This window comes from Xiphias gladius, chromosome 16 (assembly GCF_016859285.1).
Source record: "Xiphias gladius isolate SHS-SW01 ecotype Sanya breed wild chromosome 16, ASM1685928v1, whole genome shotgun sequence".
Taxonomy (NCBI): domain Eukaryota; kingdom Metazoa; phylum Chordata; class Actinopteri; order Istiophoriformes; family Xiphiidae; genus Xiphias; species Xiphias gladius.
This window is the reverse complement of record NC_053415.1, coordinates 5,098,788-5,114,824: the sequence shown is the minus strand read 5'-3', so window position 1 is coordinate 5,114,824 and position 16,037 is coordinate 5,098,788. Positions and strand designations below refer to the sequence as shown.

At 39.4% G+C, this 16,037-nt stretch overlaps 1 protein-coding gene across 4 annotated transcripts in view; it reads left to right on the top strand.

Moving 5' to 3' along the window:
• Window positions 1-16,037, top strand: part of slc4a3 (solute carrier family 4 member 3) — a 58,234-nt gene that overhangs the window by 34,666 nt on the left and 7,531 nt on the right. For 3 of the 4 annotated variants that reach the window (XM_040148145.1, XM_040148144.1, XM_040148147.1), the window contains 12 exons: window positions 5,346-5,491; window positions 6,345-6,428; window positions 6,518-6,698; window positions 7,021-7,156; window positions 11,557-11,740; window positions 12,567-12,672; window positions 13,214-13,398; window positions 13,626-13,845; window positions 14,626-14,841; window positions 14,941-15,089; window positions 15,241-15,435; window positions 15,739-15,930. In XM_040148145.1, the coding sequence (XP_040004079.1) occupies window positions 5,346-5,491; window positions 6,345-6,428; window positions 6,518-6,698; window positions 7,021-7,156; window positions 11,557-11,740; window positions 12,567-12,672; window positions 13,214-13,398; window positions 13,626-13,845; window positions 14,626-14,841; window positions 14,941-15,089; window positions 15,241-15,435; window positions 15,739-15,930 (1,994 nt within the window). The remainder of the gene's footprint in view (window positions 1-5,345; window positions 5,492-6,344; window positions 6,429-6,517; window positions 6,699-7,020; window positions 7,157-11,556; window positions 11,741-12,566; window positions 12,673-13,213; window positions 13,399-13,625; window positions 13,846-14,625; window positions 14,842-14,940; window positions 15,090-15,240; window positions 15,436-15,738; window positions 15,931-16,037) is intronic. The other variant, XM_040148146.1, reaches the window with a different exon arrangement.

Below are 16,037 nucleotides of genomic sequence, written 5' to 3'. Positions count from 1 at the left end.
ACCAAAATGAAAATGCCCATTCTTTTCTATAAATGCTTGTACTGTATGTGTACACACACACACACACACACACACACACAAATGCATGCATGCATACAAATACAAACAGTGACACACAATATTCGAGTATGTTGAGCATGTTTTAGAGAGGGTCCTGTTTGGCTCACACTGGTGCACTGTTATAGACCAGTCAGGCCATGACACCTCAGGCCACGCATGGTTTCAATGGAGACGCAGGGACAGGAATGGTGCACTGATAATTATTACTATGATATCTCACTAAGCAGAATGCCATAGCTGATTCCTAGGTGTTATTATATAATTCTCTTTATGTTTCACTTCAGTTCTCAAGATATATTTCTGCATGTGTCTGTGTGATGTATATGTGTGCCTTTTCAGTTTAATGCTATTCGGGTGGAGACGCCAACCCCTGGAACTTGACCTTTACCTCCCTACACATCACATGATTGGAAATTGATGGTGGCACTATGGAAATGAAAGGCATCAACTCTTCTGCTCCAATCCACTTTATGTTAGTTTCGCTACAGCCACAAAGATCAATGGACATCATTAAAAAAGGGCGGCACTACCATTCAGGTGACAGACGGGTCTCTCAAAGTAGACCACCCCTTATCAGTATTTGCTTTTGAAGTTGAGGCTAAAGTGTGTGTTTCTACCATTTATGCATCTTTCTGATTGTGGATCCGCTTGGGGCTTCTGCCTCAGGGTGTAGCTCCAACTTTGCATTTTGTTTGGATTTAAGGCAAAAAAAGGTTCTGTGATGTTCAGGATCTTCTGTCTGTACCTGTGATTTATAATTTTGGACTCTAAGGTGAATATTGTAAATTCTCTGAAAATTTCCTTGATTTTTCTTTGTTGCCATTTTTTTGCTTCATACAATTTCTTATTCAGAGCTTGAAGTGCCTGACCAAAAACATTTTTTTTTCTTGTTTGCCTGGGTGTCACTCAGGAGCTGGTTAGTTTGGACATATGTTCTTTTGCACAACCAATACAAAGAGGCAGGCTGGTGGACCAGGCTCTTCGGAACAGTGACCCAGGGTGAGCAACGGCGTTCAACAGTTGGAAGCCCTGGATGAGCAGTGTGTCCACTCACAGAGAGGAGGATAGGAGGAGGTACCGACCGTCAAGATGACAGATATTGAGGGACAGGAGAACCAGGGGCATGGGACCTCTGATAAGAAGCATGCCACTGACCACCATGGACCAGATCGTCGGTGCAGTTTCCAAAAAGGCTTTAGTACCCCAAAGCAGCACCAACATGAACACCACAGCTCTTCATCCAATATGGATGGGTTTGAGGACTTTGAAGAGTTTGTTTTGGATTTTGATGATTATGACTTGCTTGAGTCAATCCACACTCAGCTGGGGTCACCAGTCGAGCCTATCCGTAAGTTGTGTATAGTTGTGTTTCTGTGGTGATTCACCTTTACTCTTACTGAGTAGCCGTACATTTTCGTCCATTCAATGAAAGTCTTTAAATCATGCATATTTGACAGTAATGAAAGCTAGGTCAAGCTTCTGAGGTTCAGATGCAATCATAACACAATGGGAAATTCAAATGGATCAGCATTTTATTCTGTTTTTTACATGTATAATCAATAGATTGGAGTTCCTGTGTTTCCATTGATTGTAGCCCACTGCTAGCTGAATTAATGGCAATATGAGGCTCATAGGTGGCCACAAACAGAATGAAGTTGTGCACAGTATTGAGCGAATTGACACAGTGCTCGACTGGGGCTGTTTCCTGCTTTCCTATTGATCCAGTAGCAGCCTTTTGGCTTTGGGCTCAGCCACAGCTAGAGCGGAAAGACATTTCATTGACTGTGGTGTTCTTCTATTTTTATAACTGTTTGGAAGCATTAGAAGCATTGCACATTGGCCCTGTGATGAAGCTAGATGCCAACACAAAGAAAACAAATGAAAGTGACCAGCCTGCAGTACCTTAGGACATTTAAGCACTAATTGATGTGGGGTTCAATTCTAACTCCCAACAGCTGGCACCAACTGGGCTAATATGAGTACTTTGGGCACTTAAAGCAGATCCTATGTTTATAAAAGATGCGACAAGGATTTAACTATAACTTGACACTTTGTCCAGCTTATTCTGTTAAAAAGTTACACAAGTATGTTTGGTTCTCTTATAGCTATCTCATAGCATTTCAAGCTAATAGCATTAACTTATTGACGATGTTTTATGGTATTATCTCAGTTTTGAGCAGCATGTCATTTGTCTGCCAAATGACATTAATATAAATTTAAACAGGTCACTGAGCTTGTGGCAGCATGTCTTTGACTTACTCCAATCTGTTTTTGAAAAGAAGAAAATCAACTCAGTATTTATTTTAAAAATATTTTTAGGGACTCTAGGGATGGCGATGTTGGTCAGATGGTCCACCAGTCACTACTGAAACATTTTGATTACTACTGGAAGGATTGCAAAGTTTTTTACAGACATTTGTGTTCCCCACAGGATGAATCGTCATCACTTTGGTGATTCTGTGACTTTAGTGCCCTATTGACATTTTTCGTTTTGTATAAAATGTCATAATAACAATGTTAGTCCCCCGAGAGTGAATCCTAATCTATTTGGTGATCCCTTTACTTTTCATCTGGAACCACCATTGCCAAGGATTGGCACTGAATTTGGTACAGATATTCATGATTCCTAGACAATGTATACTTAAATCTTTGGTGATCCCCTGACTTTTTCTGTAGCGCCTTCATTAGGTCAAAATATATGTCCTATATTTGGGTTAATGACTTACCTGCAACACTAATGATCTACCCATCAGTCTCAGTTGTACTTTGTGTTTAGTGCTGATTAGTAAATACGAGCATCCTAACAAGCTAAACTAAGATGGTGAACATGGTAAACATTACTTGAGCATGTTAGCTACCATAGTTAGCATTTAGCTGAAAACACTGCTTTGCCTAAGTACAGCCTCTCAGAGCTGCTAGCGTGACTGTAGACTTTTAGTCTTGTTGATTTTGTGGAGGTTCTGTGCCATTATCAGAAAGTCTTGAAAACTGTCCATCGTTATTCCAACAGTTTTACGGGAGTGCAATGCTACATAGTTTTGTCTTCAAAGTATTTTTTTTGCGTCTTTTCATTATAAACCTTTTAACACAAGTAGTTAGTTAACTATATCATGCTAAGAAATTTAACACAGACTGAAAACAGTCATTAGACAGAAGTGATGGAAAAGCTCTGAATCATATTGCCTTTTCAGTAAGGAACAAACCCTTTTTTTGAGATCACATTTATTCAGGTGTGGCATTTCCAGCAACTGCAAGCTTACGCCCCAATTAATGCATGACAGTTACTTTTGGATATCAAATGTTACTGATTTAAATTGCTTAAATGGTTTAGGATTTATTTTTGGTAATGTTTTGTTTAACAATAAAAGTAATAATGCTCACAATTGCTCACAGTTCCTGTAAATGGTTCAAGTATTTTGGTATTTTAACCATGGGATGCTTTGTGTTGTGCCTTCTCAGCAAGATTAAAGGTCTTAGACCAAGTCAGACAGACACCAGGTCAAGAAGAGGAGGAAGAGGAACAAAATTATGTCCTTTTCAGCCAGTTATTTGCCTTGTCATTGCCCTGGCCTATAGGGAGAATAAATCAGATTTCCAAATCAGCTGAAGTCTATATATGGACAACCTTTAAAGCTTTTCCCTTGGGAAACTCTTCAATGTGAAATACAGCCTGATTTCTTCCTAATTTTCCATTTCTCTCTGCGGAAGGCATGACGCAGCAGAGCTGAACACCTGGTGCAGTTTATGCGAGCATAAACTATGCGCGCACACACACACACACACACACACACACACACACACACAGTCTTGTTCCACGATCCCTTGGGATCACTCTTTGACATAATGCATTCCTCATCACAACTATATTCCTAATCTAAACTGTTACCCTAACCCTAATCTAAACCTAATTCTAACCTGAACCCTAAAACCAAGTCTTAACCCTCAAAAATCAGTCTCTAGCCATGGGGACCTCTATTTTTTTCCCCATGGTGACATCACTGTCAGTGGGTTAGTGCGGATTCAGCACACATACTCTCTCTCACCTCCTTTTGGCTACCTCTGGGTGCTTGTGTAAAAGATTAAAAAATACAGTGTTTATTTAGTCAGAAATTATATTCAGCCATTGGCAAGTCTGACTGGTTGGCTGCAGCTCCACACTGAACAGTGAATGCAAATTTCGGTCTCCAAACTGTCCCCCAGATCTTTTTCATGATTTTGAGTACATCAACCCCATGCCAGAACTTAAGCATGTTTACTAGTGATTTTGCATGTTACAGTGTAATAATGAAAAATCATGTTCTGCCAACACTTCTACTCTCACATCCTAATGCTACGAGCCTCCTTACAGAAGGGAGAGATTTTAAAATAGTCCTTTGTGCATTAACATCATCTTCCAACAAAGATCATAATTAAATTCATGCCAAAAAAAAAAAAAAAATATTGCAATGGTTCATGCATGTGTAGTCCTTGCAAGATGATTTTCAGACTGAAGTACAACGAGCATCAACAAATTTGTCTGCCTGAAAAGTAGGAAATGAATCTATACACTCAGAGTATGCTTGGAAAATTGTTGACAGTAATGTAAATAGGTATGAGTTGTAGTTGAAAATGCCAACCTGCAGGTAGTGTATTTTCTTAAATAATAGTTAAATGTCACCAAATACCTAAATTTGAACACTTCTGTGTAAAAACAAATATCAGACCTCAAAATAATAAATTAGTTATAATTTTGCCAAATTACAGACATTACCAAAAATCCTCCTCTACCAATCTCTAAACACATGGTTAGCCTTTTACTTTGCATTTCCCAGTTCATTTATCCAAATGAAGTGACCACTCAAGCTTCCCACCCTTTTACATGGCAAATGATAGACAAGTCCCCCCTTTAAATCAATAAAATATGATTTGCAGGTCAAGGAAATTGAAAATGAAATTACTCTTCATGAACTGACAATTGTGCAGGGGATTCCCATGGCGCACATAGATGCTCACTCACCCATGAAGCTTTTGCCTTCTGTTACTGGATGTTCTATTACCAGCTGGAAACCTAAACAGACATATAAATATGATTTCTGATTTTCCAGCATGAAGCACATTTTCTGACTCGGAAAGCATGTTTGAGTTGTTCATGATCCTAAAAGAGAGTTTGATACTACTGCTTATAAAATGCTCCTTGGTAGGTTGGTTTCTGAATGACTCATCAAACTGACCTCCTAAAATCTAGACATCATTACATTATTACTTGACCTTTTGCTTTTTGACTGAAGAAACTTTTGGCTGTTCAGGTCACAGATTTGAGGACAATCCCGGGGTGAGACGCCACCTGGTGAAGAAGTCGTCCCGATGTCAGGTGACCCGGACCAGCAACAGTTCCACACCACTATCCAGCCTGAAGAAGAAGAAGAGAGCTGCAGAAAAGAAAACTCATGAGGTTTGCAGGCACACTCACAGCAATGCTTTGTCCATGCATAATGACCACTGGATGAATACTTCAGTATCCAGGCAACATACAATTTACACTTTGTTTCCTTTGTTAAATATCACTGTATAAAGTCATTATGAGGAATGTGATAGGAAACCAACAGACAGTGAGCTACATTAACATCACATTTGACGTCATGTCTATATATTTGTACAATACAGCAGGGTTTATCAATGGTTTTTCACTGAAAACAGCTCCATACTGCTGCTGGAAACAAGGCTGACCAGAGCAGCGAGACTGAACCAAATAGCATTGTAAAGTCGTGGCCTGTAAAACCAAAACCTTTTTTGCTGATATAGGCTAAAGCACTCCGTAGAGCTGAGAGCAACTGTAGAGCTGGGTGATAATTCTGCATGTTTTTCACCACAAATGACCCCTCTCACATTAAACATAGAGTAGTCATTTGATTCCATGTTATTATAAAAATATTGAACTTTAAATGTAACTCCAAAGCTCTTCGAGTGAAGTCTGAACTTGGGCACATTCCTCTTCATCTATTTAATGGCTAGTCACCAGACCAGAAGAAACTATAAGATTGCTCCTAATCTTTTACCTCAGTTTGACCGCAAAAATGGCACAAAAACAAAAATCATATCAGAGTAATTTAGTGTTGCTTTAAGAACACTTTGTTAAAAATTCATTCTTTGTTGAAATGTAACACAGTGTTCCTCCAAACCATGTGGTTATCCTAAGTCAGGCCATATTAACATGTGCGCCGACTGTGTTGGATTGGATTAGTTGTCATTGGTTAATATTATTATTAGTGATCATTATTTTTCCCTATGGGTATAATTATTTTTAGTCTAAAAAAAGAAAGAAAAAAGGGAAAGCAAGCGCCATTGAAAAAACTGAGAGAGCCATGGGGGATGTTTCCAATACTCAGCAGGTAAACATACTCCGAAAGTAATCTCTGACAACTACAAGCCATATACCTTGTGTTTTAGTGCTTATATTTGTGTGCTGCTTCATCTTCAGTTGTTTGTGGAGCTGAACGAGCTGATTGTGGAGAAGGATCATGAAATGCGTTGGAAGGAGAGGGCCCGCTGGATCAAGTTTGAAGAGGATGTGGAGGAGGAGACGGACCGCTGGGGCAAACCTCATGTGGCCTCACTCTCCTTCCGCAGCTTGCTGGAGCTTCGTCGCACCATCACACATGGTAAAAAGCTCCTGCGCACGTACAGCAATGTAGATGCTCGCAGCACCAGTCTTTGGTTTACTTACAGTATTCCCAGCTGACATAAAATCCACAAGGATAAACATGACGTGCAAAAAGAAGAAAAACTTATCTTTGCAGGACAAATCTAGTTCGACAACAGTTCAGAGCATTTTTGGCAAAATTTTCTCAAATAGAAATATGTAGGCTTGAAAACTTTTCTCCAGATTAACATTCTCCCCAGAACTACCGAGTACTGAAATACTTTTCAGACAAACCAGTCTTAGCAGCCATTTTCACCCCTTCCTGTACCGCCCTTCCCTAGGTGCCATCCTTCTGGACCTCGAGCAGAACTCTCTGCCTGGCATCGCTCACCTGGTGGTGGAGACGATGATCATCTCTGATCAGATCAGAGCAGAGGACAGATCCAGCGTTCTACGGGCTCTGCTTCTCAAACACAGGTCAGTAACCAGTCTGGGGTTACCTTAAATATTTAGACGACATCTAATTTGATGTTCTTTCCTCAAAGAGAACAGTTTTGTCCTGGCACCCCAGGAGAAGGTAGGGGATTGAAAAGCCAAATCTATAATATTTTTAACCACCTAAGTTTTTAGGAACAGGTGGAAAACAGCATTTTATGCACTTCAAAGATAGTCAGAATTGAAAAAACAGGCCCCTTTTACTCCCAGTTTACAACATTACAACTGTAACCAAATCTTTTACAGTGCCTGCTGTCTCTTCAAACGAGTTGAATTTAGTGAGGCTCCCTCTCTTATAATCTCTTTTATAAAGCCAGTCAAATCAAGCACAATGTGTAGCACTATGTAAGGAGTGCTACAGGGGTATAAAATGCATAAATACAAAGTCTTGGAGACAACAGATGCAGATATACTGTATGTGACCAAAATGTTTTCCAGGACTTTAATGATAGAATATGAGTGTGTTTAGGATCTTACCCTGAACCAATCACTATCTAGCACAATTAATATGAAGCATTACAGTTTATTGAGTGCTAATACAGGCAACAAGCTTTCTGCTGTTTGCTAGAAATCCTGTTTTATAGTTGAAACATTAATTTTATTTCTGATAATATAAATTCAATCTATTACAAATTCATTTATTCATATAAAATCATGGAAAGTCTTGCTTCTAGATTGTAAACACATAACTGGATTAATTTAATGTGAATGCCTTGATTTTGCTTTTTAGCAGTGCTGACTCACAGGTGGCTGATTAGGATGTGCTTCTTTACACTTGTGTTTTTAAGTTTTGATTTTTATGCTTAAATAAACACTCCTGTCAGATTAGGTTTTGGTGTTGGTTACCATGGCAACACCATGTGTGTTTCTGTGAGACCAAAAAGCCAGGATTAATCCCAAAATTACCTGACTAACCCTTGACTCCTGCTTTACGTGACGGGTCCCGAAAATATTGTTATCGTGTATTTAGTTGTTTCTTTATCAATGTATTAACAGTGTATGGTCAGTGTATGGTAGTTCACATGTTGATCATGGATTGTAAGCAAGGCAAGATGAGGAATCAAACCTTAGCCCTCTTCCTCCTCCTCATTAATCATTATTCTGTAGTAGAGGTTGTTTTAAAAAAGCCTAACTCAGGGGAACTGAGCAGGGAATTTCCAAAAAGCGACATTTAACAAGACGTCATCATCTGATGTACTTGACTACATTGCAAATGTCAAGACTCTACTGTAGCTTCATTGGGTCTTAAAGCCTAGACCTTCAGATTTAAAGTTTGATGCTAAATTGTGTGAGCTATCCAGTCCCTCTGGTCTCTGCCTTTGTTAAAATCTTTGCCTTCTCAGTCCTGCTCACTTTCAGACCAAGGTCTATTTCACAAAAGAGTGGGTGTATCAGTCTGATGTTCAATACAGCACCCAGAGACTTTGAAAGGGGCACTGTTTGAGGCCTTGCAATAATATATGAACTTTCCAGCCTGAAAACAGAATGTCTTTAAAAAAAATTGCCACTTTTCATAAATCCAGGCTTATTACATGTCTAAAATTTTTGGTTTGAGATGAGACAGATGTAAAACCCAGGATTTGAGATGAAAGGAGACTAAACATCAAGTGATCTTCATTCCAAAAGTTTATTTCTTTGCCAACAGGGAGATTTTGGTGCTTTGTGTTTTCTGCATGAGCAAGGTCTTTCCAGGCGGCCCAGTTAGCCAAGGTTGATGGGGTAGGAGGGTGACTGGATAAGAGGGAGGGAGTGGGAGGGTGGGAGTCGAGTGAACAGAGACAAAAAAGTGCTGGATGGGTTAACCAGGTATGAATAGGCTTGCCAGGTGTTGAGAGGAGTGGTTTAGGCGAGGCCCTGCTCCCAAACCTTAGTTAACAAGTTAATTCACTAGTTACATCAGATCCTGTGCACTGTTAAATAATCTTTAAATACATAGCATCTGGATGTAAAACATGTGACATGTTATCTCCTCGCAATCTGTAGCTCTCTCAAATGGTTCCCATTTATTGATTGGCACTTCTATTGCCAACCAGCTAAACTGACCTAACACATGGCCAATGGAATAGTCCCCTACACATGGAGCATTATGGATTTTTCAGAGTTACATAACAAAAAAGCAAGTTAACTAAATGTCGGCCGTCAGACTGAATTACCATTCTCATTCTCATTCTCAATCTCCTGTTAATATTTCGTTCCCCTTCAGGGACCACTTAAAATGTTATTCAACATCTAAGGAGAAAATTGTCATTACAGATGTTTAACCAGGCTAGCGGCACTCTTCCAGAGATGAGCTTCCTTCTGTATTGAAGCTTTTGATTGCACATCCCCAGCAGATGGAGTTTGCCCAGTTGTCATGGAATTGCATATGTTCAGTTTTCCATTTTTCTGAGAACTTTAATGATTTCTCATTCATGTTAGCTTAAAAATTCTTAACTTTTATTGTGCGATAAGATCGAAAGCTGCAGTAGAGGGGAAGAGCTGTTCTGGAGTTTCCTGGGAAGAGTTTTTTAGCAGCAGGCCATCATGCATTCATTCCATCTTTCACAGCCTTTCCACATAAATTCCTACTATGTCATTTGCTGCTTCCACAGGGAAAAAAACACACTGTCATTAGAGTCATCATCAGTCTGAGATATCAGATTTATGACAGGGAAAGAAACACACTGAGGTACTACTAAAATTTAGTTCATTGCTTACTCAGATCACTTTGAAGATCCTCTGGAAACGTCTCGAGCACAATTCACTTCAGTGTCACACCTCGTTCTTTTGTCTCTGGGTGCTGACGCTTCCAATTTGGGCGCCCTCTTATTGGACCATGTTGGCCTAATGAGTGAGGTGATGTTACCAGTGGACTGCACAGTGATGTAATGCAGCTGTGTTAAAAAACTTGGCTTGTGTGACACACAAAATACTTCAACCTTCAGACGGAGAAAACCTTTTTACTGTCACATGCACGAAAGCACTTATATTGAGGCTAAACAGATTAGTCTTTTATTGATTAAGTATCAGACAAGTGACTATGTCAACTCACATTTTCTCAGCAGCTGTCTAATTAGCTTGGCCAGAAAAGTGGTTTAAATTCGGAAGGATTTTGCTGATGACTTTTACTTTATGCTGCCTTGCTGCCGCATGAAGTAAAAGCTCTTCAACATGTCAAATGAAAAAGGTTGATTAGGTGAACTGTGCTGGGCGTTTCTTGAATCCAAATGATCTTGCAGGTGAGAATGAGAGATAACAGGTTATTTTCTCCATTTTCTTCTATTTTTTAGAAAACATAAGAGCTGAATAAGAGCCTGAATGTTCATTCTCGACCTTGGAAGCAATAGTTTGACAAAATATTCTCAATAGCAACTGAGCCAACTCCATGAAAACTGAGCAAACTCCATTCACAGATGAAGGCTGTGAGTTGCGATTGAGAGCTCAGAAAATAGCTGGTGAGAGTACTTTGAGTTTTAAAGATTTTGTCAAACATATATGTATTGATATATCAATGAAGTAAAATAAAGTAATATTGCAAAACTATTGTCAAACTATTGCAGAAGCACCTGTTAGACCTCCCACCATGCTGGTTTATGTTTTGCTTTGATTGGTTGAAGCTAAAGTCTGATTTTGAGTAATTTTACCAGTGTCTTCCAGATAAAGTGAACATTACAGTAATTAGAACATAATACAGAACGGTCCTCCTAGTACTAACAGTTTTCTAGCTACTCTCGCAGTAGGGCACCGTAGATGCTATATAGGTTGGTCCACTGCTTTGGTCTGGACTAAAATATATCATCATTAGCCAACTATTGGATGGATCACCATAAAAGTTCATGCAATCCTAACTGACTGACTTTTCATTTAGAACCATCAGTAGATCAAAGTTTTCAACTATCCAGTGAAAAATCTCAATATGTAGATGAATTGGCATCAAATTTGGGTCGGAACATTCATGGCTCCCAGAAGGTGAGCCCTAATGATTAAATAACTTTGGTGATCCCCTGAAATTTTTTATAGTGCCGTCCAGTGACATGGAATGAAAATGAAATGTCTGGACAATTATTGGGTGTTAAGATTTGGTACAAGCCTTCATTTCCCCCTCCGGATGAATTGTAACAACTTTGGTGATCCTATACCTTTTTATATTGATCCATCATCAGGTCAAAATTTTCATTTATACTTTTACTACTGTGGTTCATGAACTGTTAAACTAATGAGATTCCCATCAGCTTCTGCCGTACTTTTGTACCTAGTGCTAATTGCCAAATAGTCTAATAGCATTTCGTGCTAAACATCAAATTGTTAACATTGTCACTGTGAGCATTTTAGGATGCTGACATTAGTATTGGCTCAAAGCACAGCTGTGCCTACATAGACTTATTCTTTTTATTCTTCCACAGCCATCCGAGTGATTTCAAACATCGTTTTCACCGCCACCACTCAACCAGCAGTCTTCATGGCAGCTTCAATCACAACCACGTCCATGACACCAGTCTGCCACTAGTGGCTGAAGAGCACGATGAACACCAGGACAACAAAGGGCCGGTATACGACCCCAAACAAGACGTGTTTGTCAGCCTGTTTGTAAGTTTCCTTGTTTGTTTTTTTTTGTTTTTTATTTTTAATGGCATTTTTTGTCCTCAACTGCAAAGCACTCCTTATTCTTCACACTTCCTTTACTGTTTTGTGTCAATCTGGGAGGCAGGAGAAAGAGATCTGAGAGATGTGAGATGACGGTGATGATGGACTGTGATGTAGATGAAACAGTGATGGCAGACAGCACAGTAAATACAGTTTACCAAAGTCAAAGTAAACGATTAACTAGTTTTGACAAGAACCCACTTGGATAATTGAACTCAGCTATCTAAATGGATGGAGATAAAAGCAATGCTGAGCTGTCTTGTTCTAGTTCATGGTTTGCATTAAGTTCTAAGAATCAGCAGTAAGCACAGACTTAGGCATGATTACACTAAAGTCCTTATGTGAGGCCTGTGGCTCTCGCATTGTTCTTTGAAACACCCCTCCATGAGGTCAGAAGTCGCGTAGGTAGTTCTTGAAGTCAGGGAAAGCAAGCCTCCCCGGACCACATGTGTTGAATTATGTTTTTAGTCAGTTTACAGGTGTTTCTAGTTAAAGCTTCTTGATGCATTAACTGTGAAAAGTTAATGTTCCCCACGGCTTAAAACATTGGCAAATTTGAAACAGCCAATCAAAAAAATTCTCTTCAAACATAAAGAACCAGTTATGCAGTTGTGTGGTTTAAAATGAATTACATTAATATATTATGTTCATACATACATTGCTATACCCAAAATAATTTCACATTATTGGTCCCATGTTACATTATGGTTTCACATCATGTTGGTCGGAACAATGATGTGGATAATCTTTGTACTGGTCTTCCTCCAAGAAATCTCTCCACCCTCTGCCTCCTGAGAGCCATCCAGCCGCAGCCAGATCGATGAAACTGCTCGCCAAGATTCCCAAAGATGCTGAAGCAGTGATCGTTTTAGTAGGTAAGCTCGGGGTATTTTGACAAAGTAGATTAGTTAGCAGAATTTTTTATTTTTTTTTTCTTATTTGTTTTTATAAACTGCTAAGAGAGGAATCTGCTTGTTGTAAATTCTCCAGTAGTATGGTCCTCAAATATAAAATAAATAGATTTAACTACATCAGAATAATACCACAATCATTTCTTACTCACCACTAATGGTATCCTACTTCTTTGTATTTTGACTGGTTTTCGCCTTTGCTGTAGTTTGTAGTGTTGCACTGCAATGTAAAGTCAACACTTCTGCAGCTGCTTAGGACATGTCCCCTAAAGACATGGAAAATTCTAACTGCAAAGCTGCAAGATGTCTTGATGTGGCCTTAACAGCAAATTAGCATTACAAAAGAGGTCAGACAGCAGCAGATTTATTCCTGTTGCGATAACTGAGAATAAACAGATGATGAATATACTATTAGCCAGAGTGCAATCTCAGATTCTGCTCCTAATGTGGAGCTGAGGAAAATCACAAATAACTAAACATCTTGTGTTTTTTCTTTTCCTGTCAGGATGTGTTGAGTTTCTGGAGCAGCCAGCCATGGCCTTTGTTCGGCTGAACGAGGCTGCGCTTCTGGAGTCGGTGCTGGAGGTCCCCGTCCCTGTTCGCTTTATTTTCGTCTTGCTTGGTCCCAGTCAGACCAACATGGACTATCATGAAATTGGACGTTCCTTCTCCACTCTCATGTCTGATAAGGTATATTTAAAATTTTCCTCATTTCAGTCAGAGGAAACAAAGCATCGCAAAACAAAAAACATCAAATTATAATAATGTAGCATTGATGAAAAATAAAATATTAACTGTCCGCTAGTGATATTTTTAAGTTGTGAATCCCAAACCCTGGCCAAATAGTGTGTCATATGTATCTTGAATTTCCTTTCTTTAGCATTCTGGTACTGACATCCAGTTGTATTTTGCTGTAGAACTTCCATGAGGTGGCCTACTTTGCTGACGACAGACAGGACCTGCTGAATGGCATCAATGAGTTCTTGGACTACAGCATCGTCATTCCACCCTCAGACGTGGAGGGCAAAGACCTCCTGAAAACAGTGGCTGACTTCCAGAAGCAGATGCTGCGCAAGAGGAAGGAAAGAGAACTCAAAAAGCACCACTCCTCAGTTGGAATGTTGCAGGACAACAAAGGTGCCCAGTCACGCCTCTAAAGAGCACTTCCACACCAAATCCCCAATCACAGCACTAGGTTTGAGGGAGGCACTTCTGATTCTGCAAACCAACATTGCTCCCGCAAGTTTTTACAGCTAGAAATCACATAGCGAAAAAAAGGAAAATTGCACCTTTTAGTAGATTTAAAAATTACATGATACCATCAGTAGACAAAACACTGGTGCTTGGTTAGATTCAGAGCGGCAGTGACTAGTCGATTAATTGATTAGTCAATAAAAAGATTATTAATTGGCAACTATTTTGATAACTGTTTTGAATCAATACATCTTTCAATCAAAAATGCTGAACATTTGGCTGTTCCAAGGTTCTCAAATGTGAGAATGTAGTGTTCTTCTTGGCTTTAGATATATTTTCAGCTGTGGATTAATACACAATCGGGGCTCTTGGGAGATTTAAAGTAGCAGAGCAGTGTATGAATGAGCTCTATGGCACAGAGGAATAAGATATATCAGGCTTTAAATATACACACAATACTTCTTAGTTGGTTTTGTTCTTTGCATGGGATTTGTTAAAAATAATAAAAATATAGAAAAATTGCTAGCGTTTGTCTTTGCGTTTGATGGTGAGGTGAATTTTACCTTTTAGATTTTAGTGGTGTTTACATTTGCATTACAGACTATGCCTCTAATATTAACTGTTGACTTGTACAGTTTTTTATTTCATTGTTGTAGTATTATTATTATTATAATGATCAGTAGTAGTTTCTTTATGTAATCGAGCCTGTAACAAACCCCCTAGACATGAGTCCAGAGGAGGAGGAGGAGGGAGACCAGGAGGTGGACCCGTTAAAGCGTTCAGGGATCCCATTCGGAGGCCTGATCCATGACATCCGACGCCGCTACCCACAATATGTCAGTGACTTAAAAGATTCCCTGGACATGCAGTGCATTGCCGCTGTCATCTTCATCTACTTTGCGGCACTGTCGCCTACTATAACCTTCGGAGGCCTGCTGGGTAAACTGAAACTATAAACAACATGAGGAAAATTGGATTCCATGTAATTTTGATAATATGTGTTCTTAAAATGTTTTTTTAATGTGTTTTTGCATACAGGAGAGAAAACAGAGGGCATGATGGGAGTGACTGAGCTCATTGTTTCGACTGCAACTCTTGGAGTTATATTCTCGCTGCTTGCTGGTCAGCCCCTTCTCATCATTGGCTTCTCAGGTCCCTTACTGGTGTTTGAAGAAGCCTTCTACAAGGTACTTTACCTGTAAAATGCAGAAATCGTATCAATGTGTTTTACATCCAATAGAACCCACACAGTATACCACATACTCCAGTTTTTGTGGTACATTATTCCAATTTTGTTTTCACTGAACATGTAACTGATGTCTGTTTCTTTTCACTCAGTTCTGTCAGGCTCACAACTTTGAGTACCTGACTGGTCGAGTGTGGATCGGTTTCTGGCTCATCTTCATCGTCCTGGTGATTGTGGCAGCAGAGGGCAGCTTCCTTGTCCGTTACATCTCACCCTTTACCCAGGAGATTTTTGCTTTCCTCATTTCCCTCATCTTCATCTATGAGACTTTCTCCAAGCTCATCAAAGTAACTACTTCAGATATCACACAGCTCACTGAGCTCTATAAGATTATAATATTATAAGATTATCAATTTGGACAGCATAAGATATGTTTTATGCATGCCTTACCCTTAGAAGATACCAGAATATTTTCTCAATTATTTATTTATTATGATTACTGGTATTGATGCATGTTGCATGAACAGTGTTTATAAATGAAGTGGATAACATCCAAGACTTAAGGGGTGTTTAAGATTTCATCCTGTCCCTGTCCTGTCTGCAAAAAGCCGTTACTGCAGGATAAATTTAGGTTTTCGTCTCGTTTCCAGGTGTTTAAGGAACATCCACTGATGGCAATGTACCCCAGTGACTCCTTCCCAGCTACCGAGGTTCAAGATGTTGAAAACCCTATCTTCAACCAGCCCAACACTGCTCTTCTTTCTCTGGTTCTTATGATGGGCACTTTCTTTGTTGCTTTCTTCCTCAGGAAGTTCCGAAACAGTCGATTTTTAGGAGGCAAGGTAATCTTTTGAAAACTCAACTTAAACTGTAAATGTCAGGCTTCTCGTGTACATCGAATGGTACCCTGTGGAGTTTTCTTCTGAGAAGATGAAGTTATGTACACATT